General features: G+C 43.5%; 2 protein-coding genes across 7 annotated transcripts in view; one reads left to right on the forward strand and one right to left on the reverse strand.

The window, feature by feature from the left end:
• clasp1a (cytoplasmic linker associated protein 1a) overlaps window positions 1-19,185 on the forward strand; it is an 89,630-nt gene that overhangs the window by 19,623 nt on the left and 50,822 nt on the right. The gene's annotated exons all lie outside the window — the stretch shown is intronic.
• Window positions 5,213-15,593, reverse strand: LOC128020015 (uncharacterized). Of its 6 annotated transcripts, none has more exons than XM_052606511.1 (5): window positions 15,123-15,585; window positions 14,847-14,888; window positions 14,613-14,645; window positions 14,098-14,523; window positions 5,213-14,023 (listed from the first exon to the last, which is right to left on the reverse strand). In XM_052606511.1, exon 5 carries the CDS (start codon window positions 13,070-13,072, stop codon window positions 9,074-9,076), a length of 3,999 nt encoding a protein of 1,332 aa, XP_052462471.1. In that variant the 5' UTR covers window positions 13,073-14,023; window positions 14,098-14,523; window positions 14,613-14,645; window positions 14,847-14,888; window positions 15,123-15,585; the 3' UTR covers window positions 5,213-9,073. The 6 variants fall into 6 exon arrangements, with proteins under 6 accessions (XP_052462471.1, XP_052462473.1, XP_052462474.1 ...); XM_052606513.1 differs by having other exon boundaries at window positions 5,213-14,026; XM_052606514.1 differs by having other exon boundaries at window positions 14,843-14,888.

Here is a 19,185-nt window from a genome sequence, read left to right on the forward strand (position 1 = left end):
CCTATTGACCTAGTTAGTTCTAAATCAGGGTTTTGACGGCTAGTTTAAACGGAAGATGAAAGACTCCCACACATCGATCATGCGGTTTTGACAGAAAGTTTTACCCTATTGACCTGTTAGTTCTAAATTAAAACGGTATATGAAAGACTCCTCACACATCGATCATGCGGTTTTGACAGAAAGTTTTACCCTATTGACCGTTAGTTTGTTTGAAGTGTGTGCCGGTTGTTTGAAGTTTGTGCCAGATAGCTTGTTTCAAGTCACAGTTATAAGGTTATGTGTGTGTGTGTGTGTGTGTGTGTGTGGTTATAAGGCTTCTCCCCCTCCCATTACATTTATGAGCGGTGTATAAATGGGGTCGGTGTGTTCTACACCCATCACCGGAAAGGGAAACATGAGCTACATGAGCATGGATGGTTTATCCTCCCCTCAATCGGCAGATTTGGGGCCGAGCAACAGGATGTTGAATAGCCTGACTATGGCGCCGAGAAAACCTTTCGGACACATCCGTTTGACAAGTTTTCTCCATGAAATTTCAGAATGGACTAAAGGTGAATTTATGATGCGTAGTAACCGCGTATTTGGATACAAATTTCACAAACCAACTCGAGTCGTTACGCTCTACACCACCGACGGCCTCGGTGAGTTTCAGGCTGGGGAAGACGAGTGTCTGGTATTTCCTGAAAAAGACTGGTCTCTATTTTACAAACGTGTCTGGAATGATCTGAATGACGGCGGCGAGGAGCCTTTGTACGTGGCGGAGTGGGACGGGACGACCCCGAATGTCCGGTACCGTGTGGTGGGTGACCATACTCAAAAGAGACCGAATGATTCTGTTTACATATTCTGCTGTAAAGACAAGACAAAGCTCAACAACACACGGTTTGGACGCATCCTGCCTAACGAGCATCACGATCTGTATGAAATGCAGTTTTTGTTCAAGTGGTGCGATCTGGATCTACTGAATAGGCTTTTTTCAACCATCAACAAAATGTTCAAATGGTGTGACATGCATGACGGATACAACAAAATTAAAGTGCAACTGTTCCACCCCGAGAGATGTGCTCGGAGCAGCACATACTCTCTGCCGTCCCCGCCCATTCACTACAACCATTCTAAAGCTCCACGGTCGGACCTCGTCAAGCGTCGTGTATAAATCAAGGCTGAAGCGCTCCAACGCCCCCTCCCCTTTTCCACAGCGATCATAAAATACCGCGACTCGACCCTCCCGAGCATCATTTATAAACCATGGCCGAAGACCACGTGTGCAGCTGCGGTATCTCTTTCGACAGCATTCTCGACCCTCCCGACGACGCAACCCTACATACTCCGACTGACGCCGGTGGTCCATCGGGCCTCCACAACGACTGGGTCTCGGCTAAAACGGTCAGACGGCGCATAGAGTTAGAATCGTGCCTTGAAAACGATTGGGCTCCCAACAACATCGTCACCGCTGAAGCCTCGGACCTCCAAAACTACTTCGGACCACCTATCAAACGTAGCTTAGACTCAGATCTGATGATCGGCACCCCCAGCCCCCACAGAGGGGACAAAAGTTTAGGGGTCCAATCGCAAGACTCCTCTACATTCGACCGAACCCTTCCTCATTCTAATCCTGACTTCGACGTCGTAGACGGATGTTTCACCGACGTCGGATTCAAAATCGTGAAAGCCGCGACCGTGGTTTTACTGCAACATCTCATCAACGATAAGCAGAAGGACGAGTGCGAGGGTTGCGCGATTGACCATCCTAGTCAGCTGCAACATTCCTGTCTGTTTGACCCTCCCAACTACTACTTCGACACACACTTTGACGAACTTTCGGGCAAGCTGTTTAAACCCTCTTTTCATTCCATCATCACTACCCTCCTGGAGCGGTGCGGGTTAAAATCTCAACCCCATCGTATTCAAGGAACAGTCGGGACTATTCTGCGCGAATTAAAAGACGAACCATTCATCGTCTCCAAGGTGGAAGAAATCAGGGCGAGACTTCTGGACAAACCCTGCAAGGAAATAGTCGGCGACGTCGTTGATCTCTGGGAAAATCTCCCAAACGCGAATGGCCAGTGACCAAACCACCTCCAACATGGGTGCAGCCTGTAGCCTAAAGTACTGTATGGAATTATTGTTTAAAGACCATTACAGAGAGCAGATGACGAATCTCGTGAGCAAGATTATTATGGACGCATCCCACCCCGATACTCCGTGTCACGATACCGTGCGCGAGGCAAATCTAAAGAAAAATATGACGTATATAAGAGGACTGGTTAGCTCGTGGGACTATTTGACGGACAAATGTGTTGACGGTAACGATCCACCCATCGTAATGATAAAACAGGTTCTAGATATGTTGTGTGAATCACGATCCCCGCTCGAGATCACCGATCTGCTGAGTACCTGTACCTACGTGGCAGATGTCTGCACCGAGCTAATGAAGAAATCAAAAGAATATGACTCCGATGATCAGGACGACGTTGTCAAAATCGTCGAAGTGATTACAAACGTGGACAAAATTGTCGTAATGTACGTCGATTACATCCTTGACAAAAACATGATGGCCTGCCGCGATTTTCTTTTCTGGTTAGATTACCACTGACGGTATTATTAATCCATTTTGTATCCTGTAACACCCCTGTTATAACCGTTGTACATTTTAGTCTGTGTATGTAACATCATTATATCCATTTTGCATGTTGAATCGTATTAACCCCATTCTTTTTTAATCAGAGAGTATGTATTATTTTTACATGTTGTATTAATACCATTTTACTTATAGTATCTTTTCTATCCTCTATTATATCCATTTTACTTATAGTATTTCTATCATATCCATGTTTACTATCTTTTATTATATCCATGTTTACTATCTTTTATTATATCCTGTAACATTTTTTTTTAATAAAAGATTGATTCAAACCGCTTGTACGCGTCATTCTTTTTGACGGTTGCGACGGCACCATGTCGGAGCTCATGAAAGAGGCTTATTACACCCCCTCCAACCCTGGCTCTTTAGGCGGTAAAAAACGATTAAAAGACGCCGTCTTGAAAGACACCGGGGTCCATCTAAGCGATAAACAGGTCTCAGAATGGCTGGCTGGTGAGGACGCTTACACATTACACAAACCAGCGCCTATAAAATACAAACGAAACAGAGTGGTCGTGTACGGGGTCGATACTCAGTTCCAGGCCGATCTCGTCGACATGATCGCCTACGCTAAGGATAACGACGGTCATAAATATCTGCTGACGTGCATAGACGTATTTAGCAAGTACGCCTGGGTTCGTGTGTTGAAGAATAAGAGCGGTCTCGAGGTCGCTAGAGCGTTCGAGTCTATCCTCGAAGAGGGCCGCGTGCCTCAGAAATTGCAGACGGATCAGGGAAAGGAATTTTTTAACAAACAATTTCAAGATGTGATGAAAAAGCACGACATTAATCATTTCGCTACCGCTACCGATTTGAAAGCCAGCGTCGTGGAACGATTTAACAGAACCTTAAAAAGTCGTATGTGGCGATTTTTAACGGCTACAAATTCCCGTCGATACATAGATGTTTTACAAGACATCGTGCAGGGGTACAATACCAGTTATCATCGAAGTATCAGAATGAGACCCGTGGACGTCGGTAAAGTAAACGAGGATCAAGTGTTTCAAAACTTGTACGGCGATATAAAGAAGACCGAGAGATCCGTATTTAATTTCAAAGTCGGCGACGTCGTCAGGATTTCTAAAGTGAGAGGTCCGTTCGCCAAAGGTTATGAGCAGAACTACACGGAGGAATTTTTCACCGTATCCTCGCGTATTCCGCGTCAACCCCCGGTCTACAGACTCACCGATTACGACGGCGATGTCATCGAGGGGGTTTTTTACGAAAAAGAGCTGCAAAAAATAATTGTGAGTAAAAACAAATCTTTTAAGGTGGAAAAGATTTTAGGCCAGAAAAAACAAGGGAAATCTACGCTCGTTTTAGTGAAATGGCTAGGGTGGCCTTCAAAATTTAATAGTTACATAGATAAAAAAACTCTGCTGGACTTAAAACACCCCGTCGTTTAACGGATGAGATCATACCGGCGAAGGACCACCATGGACGATCACGGGTTCTACGTCACGTTACCGTGCAATGCGTCGTCGTCGGTTTATCCTGAAAATCGCATATCCTCCTATACGACCAGGTTAGCAAAAGCTATAGACTTGAAAGGACAATGGGAAGTCGGACTCGCCGAAATCGAATATCCTAGAAGTTGGTACAACTTTGATGACGAAGACGGTCATTTCTTCCTACATACGGTCCCGGAACCCCCGGATAGCAAGACCTCCAAAGGCTCTTATAGCGGTTTTTCTGCAATTACGAAATTACACATAAGCGGCGGGTACTACGCAAACATTCGTACAATCCTGCGTGCTATAAATCAACTTACCGCACCGGCGGCCGTTTTGAGTCTCGACGAATTCAAAAACAAGGTGAATCTGACCGCGAAACCCAACATTTCGATAAGTTTTCGAGGGAGGCTAGCCACTATTTTAGGAACGACGCTAAAACCTCTAGGAGGTTTAAACTATCATAAAAAACCAGATTTTACCGTAAACGCCGTCGCGGACGCCCCTCATCAATGCGATATCAACGGGGGGTCCTACACGATGTACGTCTACACGGATATTATCCAATATCAAACGGTCGGCGATTCTTACGTTCCTCTTTTGAGATGCGTACATATATCGGGTAAAAGCAACGACTCGGTCATTGCTAGATACGACAACCCACATTACGCATCGATCAGCAAGGATCACATCACCGACATCACCATAGAGCTGAAGGACGATCAAAACCGCAGAGTACCATTTTCTTACGGGAAAGTCATCGTAAAACTACACTTTAAACCGAAAAATGGTTTATTATAGACCCGGAGAGACCGCCGACTACGTCAGCTACTACCGAAATCAGGCCGGCGGGGATTTGCCGGGCTATGCCGGGGGAGGGGTTATGTACGGAGCGGGGTTAGGGGGTCTTTTCAGAGGCCTGTTCAGGATGGCTGTACCTCTGTTAAAAAGAGGATTTAGCATCGCGAAACCCCATCTAAAATCGGCCGCTAAAAATATAGTATCCGACGTCGTCTCAAACGTATTGACGCGGTCTCATAACGATAAAGCTCAAGACGGATCCGGTCTGATGGTCATGGCCCGTAAGAGGATGTCTAAACCACCCGGTGTGAGGAGGCGTGGCCAGTGGGGAAAGAAGAAAACAACACTCGGACCGAAGAAACGCTCAGTCGTACGCAGAAAGCGTAAGGCGGGTGTTAGACGAAAGGCGTCGATCAAGAGAGTCGTAAAAACCATCTTCTAACATGGCGTTATTGCACCGCATGTCGGGGGAGTGCATCAAGTCCGAGTTGGACCTATTTACGGTCCCGCTGACGCAGACCGTTATTGAGAAAAACGGCTATTTAGAAGTAGCCCCATTATCGGCCATATCGTACTCTGCACCGTTGGAGTTTTTTATCGCCGGCAACGGCGACGATTATTTGGATCTTAACAACACGATGCTCTATCTACGGGTGAAAATCACGGGGCCTGACGGAGCAGATATCGCTCACCCGGCTAAGGTGGGACCGATAAATTACCTGGCAGCTACCATGTTTTCACAGGTCGACGTAACCCTCGGCGACCGTCTGATATCTCAGAGCTCCGGAACTCATCCGTATCGCTGCATCATCGAAAGTCTGCTCAACTACGGTAAAGATACGTTGGAAAGTATTTTCAGCGCCGGGCTGTTTCACAAAGACACGGCCGGTCACATGGACGTACATGACCCCGCAGGTCGTAACGAGGGGTTGACGAAGAGATCGCTCTACACCGGCCGAAGCAGCGAGGTGGAACTGTTAGCCCCCATACACAGCGATATATTCTTTCAAGAGAAACTTTTAATTAACGGATTGGATTTAAAATTACGGTTCATACGGGCTAAGGATGAATTCTGTCTGATGAGGTCCGACGACTTGGCTTACAAATTACATATAGCGGCTGCGTCCCTATTTGTCAAAAAAGTTTCCGTATCACCCCCGGTGAGACTGGCTCACGCCCAAACGCTGCTCTCGACCACGGCCAAGTACCCCATCGACAGGGTCTGTCTAAAATCGTTCTCCATACCCGCGGGCTCTCGAGTTTCCAATCAAGAAAATCTGTTTCTAGGAACGCTGCCAAAGTCTATCGTTATCGGTATGGTCGATAACGACGCATTCACCGGCTCCTACGAGAAAAATCCATTCGCGTTCAAACATTACAATCTGGAATTCCTAGCGGTCTACGTGGACGGTCAACAATTTCCCGCCAAGCCCCTACAACCTAATTTCGACGCCGGTTTGGCGGTGCGCGAATATTATCAGCTGGCGATGACGACCGGGAGACACCTTAAAGATCGACCGCTCTGTATCAGCAGGAATGATTTCCTGAACGGATACACGCTCTACGCATTTAACCTGACGCCGGACGAGGACTGCGGTCAGCACATTTCCCTCATCAAGTCCGGGAACATCAGAGTAGAAGCTCGTTTCAGACAAGCTCTGCCGAATACCGTTAATTTAATAATCTACGCCGTATTCGACAGCCTCATTGAAGTGTCTAACCGTAGACAGGTACTGATCGATCACTACTGAGAGATGAACACGCTACAACTCACAGCTATCGCGGATAAAATAGCGTGCGGGACTCATTTTCTCGGGGTTCTGCCGAGCGATCAACTACCCAAAAAACCGTTGGGGATCTTACCGTCGTTCTGCATCGTTAATACCCACCCCTCTCGATCGCGGGGGGAGCATTGGCTAGCCGTTTATTTAGCGCGAGAGGGGACGGCTTGTTTTTTCGACAGCTTCGGCAATCCGCCCGACAGCCCCCGCTTTCCAATCAGCATCAATAACTTTCTAGACGTCAACGACGTAGACGTATTTTACTCCGACAGACGCGTCCAGGATTATTCATCGGATACCTGCGGACAGCACTGTGTGTTTTTTCTATATCATCTAGCCAGAGGTCGCGACTATAGCCACGTGATGAAACTATACACCGATGATTATATTAGAAATGATAAAATGGTGTCCCTCTTTGTGAAGAGATTGAGACCGCATGTCTGTAATGATAAAATGTTATCGTGCGTTCATTGTGTGCAGACATGTTTGACGTATAAATAAAAAAAAAAAGCTTAAACCATTATATTTCTCATCGTCTTTTATTTATTTAATCATAAGATACAAATGAATGAATGCTCGATCTAAGGAGTCGTTACATTTCCAGCCATTGTCGTAGGTCGATAGTCGGCGATTTAAACGGCGAGTCTTCAAAATCTCCACCCGAGGGAGGTGAATATCTCCTCCCTTTTTTTCTTTTATAAGGTCTAACAGACGGTGATGGGGGTTCTAAGGGTTTACTCTTTAGAGAGTTAATCGTACGTCTGACCTGTTGGTTCGGCACCGTAGAAAAAGGGATGTTTAATTCGCCAAAGGCGCGTAGAAACTCCGACCATCCCGGAGGTCTCCGTTCATCCCTAACGTTTTGCGGAGCCGTAACATTTTTTAACAAATCGACCATGTGCGAACCTTGTACGGCTTTACCCCTGAACACAAACTCCCCGGATTCGTTCCACGAGCTTAGTCCTTTAGCTTTAGACATCTTGTCTAATATGTATCTGCTGTTTTTCACGCTTCTCGACGGGACGTTCTTCAGAACTTCGGCGACGACGGTCTCCTCGGCTTTACCGTCTTCGACGTTAGCGGCAGTCGGCGATTCGTCTTTAGGACCGGGGTCAAGATGGGGTAACGAAAGCGTTAAAACACCGCTCTCACGATCCCCTTGTTTAACGACGGTCAAAAACCTGTTCAGGGTTTGGCTGTAAAGTTTGACTTTTTCATAAGGATTCAAATCGTCGCGGCGTAAAATATTTCTTATGGCGGCGTCCAAATCGCTCTCCACGGTCTGTTGAATGTTCTCGCGAGCATTTTCACTCTTGAGCTTATCAAGTTGATGATGAGGGACTAAATACATCTTTTCGGCGTACTCCATCCTAACGTTTCGCTATCAAGCTCGTGAGAAACGGCACGGCGACGCTGAGGAGCGGTAGCAGGAACCCTCCCTTCTGGTTGAAGACTCGTTTCTTGGCCGCTATGCCGATTTTTTTATCGGCTACAAATTTAATAGCCGCTCTTCTCTTTTTCAGTTTTTGGTACTGTTGCCTGCTGACCGGAATGACCCCGTAGAGGATGTTTAGAGCCACTTCGCAGAGCGCTAAAATGAATTCGTCGGACGCCGATTGTAATATAAGGCGTCGTTGTTTAGGAGTGGCTTTATGTAGCATTTTTAACACCGGCAGATGCTTACAAAGCCTCGCGGACATGGCGATCACGTTCTTCTTTTTTTCGGGATATAAACCACTTGACGGTCTGAAAGCAATCCTGTTCTGAGACGGTACTGCTCCGGAGTTTTCGCTTTATAGTCTATCATTAGATATCCGAAAGGTCGGTCGACCGCGTCGTGATAACACTCCATAAAGTATTTCGTGTTTCCGGGGTACATTTGACGACCTAGCATCGCCACTTGATGGACGTCCCGAGGATTTTTAAACAGGATCATATAATTGGCGTTTAAGCTGATGGTTCGACTCGACTTTCCCTGCGCGAATAAATTTTGCACTATGTAAATAGAACTGAGATTACGATGGTGACAGTATTGAGTGAACACGCGCTGCAGTTCGACGTTAGCGCTAGCTTGTTCCATGAGATCGTCGACGACGAGAAGGTTGGCGGTGGTAACAGGCAGTAAATCATCATCATTCAGACTCTGGGGTATTCCTTGTATAAATTTAATGTCATACAATTGAAGTAAATCATCGTACAAAGTTTGCCAACAATCATACAACCAAACAATGTTTTCAATTTTCTTCGAAATGATATTCAAACCTTTTTCCAACAAAAGTTTCACAAAATAAGACTTTCCAGAATTGGACGGTCCGGATACAACGCAGCTGAAAGGGTGTTGAAGTCTGAAATCAAAATCGGACACATCCTGAGAACCTCTGTGCATCGCCATCTGATCAGTAGCCGTAAGGAAGCGTGGTATAATCGCTTAAAAGCCGACGTTTATCGTAGACGACCTTAAACCTCTTAACGACTGATTTGTTTTGTAATGTGAGAGTCTTTTTATCCCTCACAATGTTTTCCGTATGAGCCAGGATGTATTTGGATCTATCGTGAGACGTCACATAGCTGTCGACCAGACCAATCAGGGATTCGAGACAGATAGCTTTGGAATTTTTAGCATTCAGAGTTATGCCCTTAGCTTTCATGACGACTTTACCTTTGACCGTCTCAAACGCGTATGATTTGGGAGCGCTGGCACAGAAGGTCGTTATGTGGTCGTCGGGGTCCAATTCGCTCGTCAGCTCCCCTAAATGATCACCCAGAGGAGGCTCCCAGTCGCCGTCCCTAGACACGAATATGACGCTGTCGGTGTCAGAGTATAGCAGTCGTTCGCCTAGTCTGTCCATCAATTCGTACAATTCCAGTCGTGCGTGCGCTGTAGTGAAAGCGCCTACAAAAACATTGACGTCGCGCGCCTTGCAAACATCGTCCTTGTCGGGTTTATGCTGGACTAGAGCTACGTCGTCTGAGACGAATGAGAAATAGGACAAGGTGTCGGTGTTGCCAAAAACGATTCTGGTGAAATCTTCGGGCTCGCGCACCAGAATCGTTTGAGGTAAGTTTGGTCTTAAAGAGAAGCGTCCCCACAAACTATTCAGAATTAATTTAGTGATCGCCCTTTGGGCGGCGTTGTACTTGATTTTTTCCGGGTCGAGTTGAATACCCTCTTTTTCAAAATAGTCACTAATGTAAGCCTCTTTCTCAGCATCCGTGACGACGTTCGGAGGGTAGCCCGAAGCTTGTTGTTTCAAACATAAGAAGGTCTTTACGTATTCGGCAAACAACGTGTCTGACCGTTGTGGAAAATGCCAAACCTCGTCTATCTTGGCTACCACATAGCCCTTCTCGATGGCTTTTAAAAGCTCGATACTGACCCAACAGCCCGAGAGCGATCTTTCCTGGTCCGTGTGGGTACAGCTCGAGGTCTGGTTTTGGTCTTGAGCGCAGGTTCTACATAGCGCGAACGTCAACTTCCCGTTCGAACGGAAAGGAAGGACTGCATGGAGTAAGTTGCGGGGAGGGTACACGGTGGCTTTGATAAGCCCGTAATAATTTTCAATCGGTTCGAAATCTGCGAAAATGATTTCGGGGTGTCCGATCGGGTAGCTTTTCCTGGCCTGACAGAAAGGGTACAGACTGGTGAAATCCAGATATCTTATTTTCTCATCGCCGCTCACTTTGTGGTATAACTTATAGGAGTTGCTACGGCCTCCATAGAGCGTTTCGCGCGGATTCAGTCTCTCGGGGGCGGAATAATCGGCCATAAATTCTATCACGGAGGGATCGGTCTTTTTCATCCGATTCCATTCGCATTCCCACAGAACCTCGATTTGCAAACCGTACGCTTTCCGGAGAATTTCAATCTTATCGTCAAACTGGTTCCTGAGAACCCCGTAGGGTACTCCGGACAGGGGGTGCGTCTGATTGGGTTCAAAACGACAGCAATGCCCATGGAAAACACACCCCCCATACTCTAAACCGTGCCTGACGCCGTCCTGCTCGTAGTAGCCGTCTAAAAAGAACTTACCGATCGATACCTCGCCGTGGTTTACGGCGTGATGAACGTCCACGTTTCGAGTCTTTTTTATATACTCGAGCCATTGGATCGAACCGCTCGAGTAGGACTTATTCTGATGGATGTATGCCTTGTTATGCGTCAGGGCTAGCGTGTTTCTGCTGAGATAATGTGTTTTGAAGACCCCCATTGCGCAGCTGGCGATCGTGGTGAACGCAAAAGGGTCGAGTTGGGTGCACTGTAGGAATGACGTCCTGTACTTCATACAGCCTTCACGTAATAACACGACGTCGTTAACGCCGTAGTCGTACAGTTCTTTCTTGAAGTTAAAGAGCTCACCCTTGACCGTGCTGTACCACGCGTCAAACTTTTCTTGGGCTTTATCCGACATGTTCTCGTAGTTGTAGAACTTTTTGTCAGGGTACGGTCCGACGTAGTTCTCATTTTCCACCCTGTTGAAAAGATGGGGGAAATAGCCTTTTTCAGTCGTCGTCAAGTCTAACGCCGCCGGCATTTTGGCGAGAGCGAATGGGAAAAATGAGTAGCTATCGATGTATCGTTGGGCAAATGCGTCGTCGTACATCAGGAGTAGTTTGCACCCTTGCATTATGACCTCGAGCGCGATCCCCGCTTTGCAAAAATACTCCAGAATTAGAAAGGCATCAAATCTGGAGGCGTAATGAGCGATGAAGCAGTAGCCTTTGTATCGGGGTTGTCTGAAGCGCTTGATTAGCTTAGCGATACAGTCCGTGCCGTAGGCGGTAAATTTCTGACCTTTGAACGTCATGGCACAGACAAAATTAGCCTCGTGGCGTCCGTTTTCGTAACGCGATTCAAAGTCGTAAAAAATATACTTTTCACACGGTTCCTTAAGCTCTAGAGGTTGTATAAAGCATTGATGTGCTCCATCGTCCGTCAGAGACTCTCGACAATGCACACATTTGTCTGGGGCGCATATGTGTTTGGTTTTCTGGTTGCCCGGTTTAACGTCGTAACGTCGGTTACATAGTTTGCAGTATTTGATCATATCACAGGCGGGGTATTCCTGACCGGGAGGTGGGTTTTTTTTATGCATTTCGAAACAATAAGCCGATTTACAGTAACGCAAACAATCGGGGCAATGTAGGTTTCTCGCTTGGAACCTGTAGCATTCCGCGTCGAAACAGATGTTGCAGGTGTGCTTACATCGATGGTATCTGAGGTTGCTGTAAGATTTGTAGCAAAATGGACACACATATGGTGAGCCGAGGAACGCCTTCAAACTCGTTATCATGTAGTAGTGGTCGTCGTGGAGATATAGAAAGACCGTTTTTGGATGGGGTTCGTCAGAATTTTTGTAGGTTTCTAAGATCATGGCGTTAGATCTGTGCAATACGACGATTTTAATGTCTAGCGCTCGTTCGAACGAGGCTATGTCGCCGAGACCGATTCGGTCTTGGATTGAGAAGCCAACGCTGTTTTGGATGACGGAAGCCAGTTTTTCTAACTCGCTCTCGGGACGTTGGGGGTTTAGAAAACGGGCGAGACAGATGGAGAAACACAAATTATTTGAAATATTGATCGGACAAAATAAACTCGTCTTTTTCCTTTTGATCACCTCATCAACAGCCAAGTCCGTGAGTTTCCGACGACCCCCGCCTTGTCTGTTCATGGCTACGGAAGCTTCAAATTCTACGGTTTGGTCAGATAGTAACCGGTCGTTGCTCTGTAAAACTCTTTCGATTTGATCCATAAACCCATCCGCGTCGTAATTATTACCGCGGGTTAAAATCCCGCTAACGGGCGTCTGTAAACTGGGAGCCGTCAATGTGATATTGATCACCGGAGAATTTTGGTCAAATTCCCTAGCGAAATCCACAATTCCGGTAAGCATGCCGTGTAACCGGGCGTGGTAAGAGGCTAAATCTGTAGAGTTAATCTCTCTCAGATTCGTAGTCCTTCTCAATGTCACGCTATTGAAACGAGGTCGTGGTAAAACATGATATCCGTTAACGTCGCCACCCTCGCGAATCAACCTGTCAACGTCTGTACGGCTTAATCGAGTCTGTGTAGTAGGGTCGACGTTACCTGATGTGGACGCTTGCGGAGTTTCATTACCGTCAGGGTGGTCTGTGTTGTCAGGATCAGCCTCGGTACACGCCGCCGGTAGGGTGTTTAAAACACCTCCGTGTTGTACAACGGGGTCGGTGTCTAGGCTAAGCAGAGGATCGAACAAATTCATATTTGGATTTACGGCTAATTCAAAAAGATCCAAAATAGGAGGGGATTCTTGATTAAACAAATACTGTTCTAAAGAGTCCGGAAGTAAACTTAGCATTTCGATCTCGTCCGACGTCAGTTCTGTGGAGGATTGACGTAAGTCGTCTGAACCGTCCATTTTTAGATTTCAGACCAAAACACGTACTATTACAAAATCATAGAGTTAAAACAAGCATACATGAACTATTACACATTTCATAGAGTATAAAAAAGCATACATGAACTATTACAAAATCAGAATACAAAAGCATATATGACAAATCAGAGTATAAAAGCAGATATCGGATTATATATGTAAAACAAAGTATAAAAAGCATACATGAAATATTTAAACAATCATAGCAGACGTGAGATATAAGAAATACTTGAAATATCTGATTATATGTAAACAAAGTATAGATGGAATATAAGAATTACTCTGAATACGTCTATATTCAATTTGACTCCGCAGTCTCATATACGATGGTGAGAATGAGGTGGTGCAATATTAGCATCAATTCCCTTTGGTATTGAGTCACCGTACGATCATTTCTATCAAACTGCCGATCAATCGCCGATCTCATAGCATTGACGCGTTGGAATATTTCATTGGCCAGATCCTGAATAAAGCGATCCTGAGCATCGAATCGACTGCGTGTCTCGAGGTGATACGCACGGAGCTCACCGTGCAACGCGTCTAATCTGCTAAGGGTTTCGATTTGTCTGTCGCGAGACTCGTTGCCCAACGCGATCAATTTGTTGTTAATATCATCTTGTACGTCGCGGAGTTCGACGTATTTGTTGTTTATGTCAACCTGCGCGTCGCGAAACTCTTGACCGAATGATTGTATCGAATTAATGGGGCTATGAAACGGAGGCAGATCATCGAATGATTCGTCAAGCGGCTGAGGTGCCGGCACTTCTTCCACTTCTACTCCTTCGGACGACGGTGAGGGAGAAGGATATGGCGTTTGACCCGCGTTGGTGGTAGACACCTCGTCACGCTCGCTCGTCCAAGAACTCTGGTCCCAGGCATCGATTTGAGACATGCCCCAGGTAGTCACGTCATCCTTATGGCTTCTACTCGAGTCTGCTGGATGTTAAAAAAAAATCTTAATGTTTGACACCATCTGGTTTAAATGCAAATAATGTAGTTAGTCTTACCATAAAACAGATCGGTCTCAGGACTGGTCGCCGGGCTGTTCGGTGGTACCGGACAGAGAGTTTTCCTCTCTGGAGGGCTCTCGGGACTGATCGCCGGGGTAAAACGATAAGCCTTTCTCGGTAGTTCGCCGTTCGATTCAGGTCGGACCACCGCTGTAAAACGATAAGTCTTTCTTGGTGGTTCGTCACACGGTCCAGGACTGACCGGAGAGGTGGGGCGATTCGTTTTTCTAGTCTTCTTTCTTGCTGGTTCGTCGGCGGGTCCAGGGAGTGATTCGTCGCAGGATCCTATTGGATTCTCGATGTGGGACGGAGCGGAATCAGGCGGGATGTTGTCTGTTACGTTGACGGTGGGATCTTCATCGCCATCTTGCGTGAGATCGATAACTGTCTGAAAGGCGGGTTGTGTGATGAATTGGATAAAATCTAAAAATAAAATTAGATTCCTCATAAACAAAAAAATTTTTTAATTTTGATTTCTCATAAAAAAATTATGGAGATGGATCTTGTCTTACCGTCGACTGCGCTGTCTGGATCAATCGCGGCCTCTGTGAATAAAAATAAATAAATAAATAAAAAAAAAATATATATATATATATATATATATATATATATATATATATATATATATATATAAAATTATATATATATAATAAATAAAAAACGATAAAAATTAAATTAATTAATAATATACAAAATTAAAATACATTCATTTTAGTTTATAAAAAGAATAGTTAATACGTACTTACGTGTATTAATAGCGTCAAAGGCTTGGTGCTCAATATTTGAACCTGTGATAAAAAATAAAAAGTGTTATGATTTCAAACACATGGAGAGGGTTTTTATTTTACAGTTTAATGGAGCACACACACACACATACACACACTGTGACAAAGAAATCGTGATGTCATAACATTAAACCGCAAGCAGATGGCGCAATTTTCACTATAACACTGTGTCGTAACATTAAATCAACGCAGATGGCGCAATTTTCACTATAACGGCGTCATTTCATCCAGACTCACTGGGGGGAGCCATTTCACCATCATATCCTCATATGTCGTTTCACTGTGAAGAGTTAGCAAACGGGAAAAATGTTTTTCTGAGTTACGGTTAGTTACGCTTACACCTTCCGCGATGTCGTCTTCATAGATGACAAACGGATAACGGAGTGGCAAAACGTAGATTTAACGGAGCAGAATAGTATTTTCTGATATCCTATACGTAGCATTGAAGCAGGCAAAACTAAGCGCGCGTCAACCGGACGTCGTCATATTTTCAAAATAAAAGTATTTTAACAGGATGGCGTCATATTTTCAAAATAAAAGTATTTTCAACAGGATATGGTGATATTTGCAAATTAAAAGTATTTTTTCATTTTTTTTCATTCATGATATTAAGTCAAATAACACAAACTTTATATTGTTAAAAATATCTCTATCAGCATATGACTGCGTAATCTGCTTAACATGAAATATTAAGACGACATAAAGACGTCATAGACTGTAAAAATAGGCTTTGATCAATGAATAGTTTTTATTTTAAATATCACTATCGGCAGATGTCTGCGTAATCTGCTTAACATGAAATATTAAGGCGGCATAAAGACGTCATAGACTGTAAAAATAGGCTTTGATCAATGAATAGTTTTTTTAAATATCACTATCAGCAGATGTCTGCGTAATCTGCTTAACATGAAGAAAATTACAGCAATGTCATGAAATATGGTTTAAAACCATCATAGACTGTAAGATAACATAATTTGATCAATGAATTTTTTTTATTAATATCATGCTTAACATGAAGAAAATTACGGGGAATGACATGAAATATGGTTTAAAACCGTCATAGACTGTAAGATAGCATAACATAATTTGATCAATGAATTGTTTTTTTATTTTATTAATATCACTACCATCAGATAACATGAAATGATAAAATACTCACTTTGATCCATTGTCTTGGAAAGCAAATGTCTTGGAGAGTCGTCCAAAAAGTTTTTCTGCTTCAAAGTGATGGTTTGTAACGCGTATAAATAGGTTTATAAGGGGCGCTGTGAAAGAAAATCGGTGTTGAGTGACCACTAGGTGTCATCCTTGTTCTATGAATGAACTTGTTCAAAAGGTGGGAAACTGAACCAGGGTCGCGCATGTCGTCATAAATTAGACGGGTACAAAGAGATGCTAGCCGCTCGGCCACCGTAATTCACAGATGCAGCCGTCAGAAAACTGTCAAAAACATGGTACTCCTTCGTGAGATACGTTAGTTTTAATTAACAATGTCTTTGAAGATATTATGATTTTGTAGTAAATTCGGAAGAAAGTGAAGTGTAGCGTGCAAACGAAGACGCTGTGAATACTTGCGGGTCAGGAAGGTGATGTGAAAACAACTCCTTTCAGCTCTCTAAAAATGGATCTCGTTTTATCTGAAAACAGTCGGTTTCAGTATATTTTTTATAACGGTTTCATTTATAACCTTTTTTAAAAGAACAGAATATTTTTCAACCTTAGAATATGTATATTATATAAAGAACTACGTGTTTTGAAAGTCTATCTGTTGTACTGTTGTACTACAAAGTCTCTGTCTCACTCCCTGGGGCACGAGCGCGCGCCTGCAGGCGCGCTATCTCTCCGTATCTCTCCTGGGGCACAAGCGCGGAGCAACTGTGTGCTATCATTCAGAGAGAGTCCGACAGATGGAGCTGGAGCCCGTTTCTCACAAAGCTAAAGCTTCTGTCTAAATAAGGTAGGTGGATTGCTTTAGTAAGCTTTTTCAACCTTAGTTAAATTGTTTTTAGATTATGTATATTATATAAACTATATAATGTTTTATATATATATATATATATATATATATATATATATATATATATAAATGTGAAATAATTAAAATGTGTTTTAGATTATATAAATTATATAATGTTTTATATATATAAATGTGAAATAATTAAAATGCGTTTTCAACCTTTAATTGTTTGAGATTAAATAAATTATATGATGTTTTATATATAAAATGTAGAACACACCGACCCCATTTATACACCGCTCATAAATGTAATGGGAGGGGGAGAAGCCGTATAACCACACACACACACACACACACACACACACACACATAACCTTATAACTGTGACTTGAAACAAGCTATCTGGCACAAACTTCAAACAACCGGCACACACTTCAAACAAACTAACGGTCAATAGGGTAAAACTTTCTGTCAAAACCGCATGATCGATGTGTGAGGAGTCTTTCATATACCGTTTTAATTTAAAACTAACAGGTCAATAGGGTAAAACTTTCTGTCAAAACCGCATGATCGATGCTTGCAAAGGTCATAGGTTAACCCTTGAAGTCGGAAAGTTCCGCCCATCCATCATAAGGTTACCGGAAGTTCAACCTGTCAAAAGGTCAAAGGTCAAAGTCATAAATCATCATGACAGAAGGTATAGAATAATAACTACTAACTTGCATGGACTTCTTTTATGGTGTTTTGGGGTCCTTTTTGGAGTTTCATATTAATTGTAACAGGCTCTCATTTCAGCGAACATGATGGTGGGAGGCACTTATTTTGTAGGATGAGAAGACATCTCATTTCAGGCGTATCTCAAAAGAAATTCAGTCATGGAAAGTGCCTGGTAATGCGAGTGTTGCTCAGTATCGGTGTTTCTTGTGCTGTGACTGCATTATCGTAGGCGTTTTCTGTTCAGACTCCACTTAGCTGCTTGTATTGTCCCTCAGGCCCTTTTTACCGGTGACTCAGGGAGCCACTGTACTACTTGAGAACAGCTCTGGTGCAACATTAGTCTTATTTTACATATGGCCTTGAATCTCCCTCAAGCGCTGACCTGAGACCAGCTTATGTAATAAAAAGCCTTTAAATCACAATCCTCCCAAAATGCAAGGCTAATGTAGTGTATAACCATTACTTAATCTTAGTGGTGGTGTGGTTGCATGTATGATAATAATAATGGCCCAGCACATGGAGAGTAGGCCTATGTTGATTTCTTGCATCCATGTCTGGGCCTTTTGACTTCATTCCAGCTGTTCTTCCTTGACTCATGGAAAATCGCAGAGAATTCTCACAAAGCTGGCACCAATGAGTAAACCAGCGTAGTAGCAAAACTCTTTTTCTGAGTTGATTAACAGTGGTTGTTGGCAATGAAACAAAGTTAACAGCTTAATGCAAATGACAGACCTGATAGCTTTAGCAATGCTTCCTGACTGGAAAGACCTTTGTTAGACTAACACGGTGTTATTTAATAATTTCTTTCCATATAATCTTTCAGTATAGTATGCAGTAGTATTTCCGTTTGAACACTGATTTACTTAACAGGCAGTGTACACCCTGTGCCCTGCAGATCATTTAGTCCTGCAGTCTCATTGGCCTGGATATTGTCCTCCCATTTGGACAGGCCTAATGAGGACGCTGTTCCTGTGAGGATCTGGAACAAGCTTATTTTACTAGCTACATCAATCTGGAATGATCCTGGTATCACACCACTTAACTTTGGGTTTGCATATAGAGTTGAATCTTATTTGTGGTTTTCCCCTATTTTTGAAGCACAATTTCTATAGCTCAAGTTTTTTAATGTTCTTTTTTTTGGGGGATAGAAATCAATATTTTAATCCCGCAAGGATGCATTTAGTTGATCTAAAATTAAAGTAAAGACATGTAGAATGATACCAAAGATTTCTATTTCAAATAAATGATGTTCTTTTGATGTTTCTTATAAAAGAATGCTGAAAAGCAGGTCACAGCTGATGATACTAATGAGCAGTCTTTCATGATCACAAAATCAGCATATTGGATTTATTTTTGAAGTATCACATGACACTGAAAATGTTACTGTAAATTCAATTAAATAAAGGCAGCTTTGGTGAGCATAAGAGACCAAAAAATAAAAATAATGATAATCATACTGGCCCCAAATCTAAATGGAGGTGTGTATAAAAAATAAAATAAAAAAACAGTTAGTCTTGGGCTTAAAATGTTGCAGGAAATGTAGGTTTTAACAAACCAGATGCAAAAGTGAACATTATGATTCAGAATTATTGATCCAAGTTAGACATTCATGGAGAATGAGTTTTT

Source organism: Carassius gibelio, chromosome A9 (genome assembly GCF_023724105.1).
Source record: "Carassius gibelio isolate Cgi1373 ecotype wild population from Czech Republic chromosome A9, carGib1.2-hapl.c, whole genome shotgun sequence".
NCBI lineage: Eukaryota > Metazoa > Chordata > Actinopteri > Cypriniformes > Cyprinidae > Carassius > Carassius gibelio.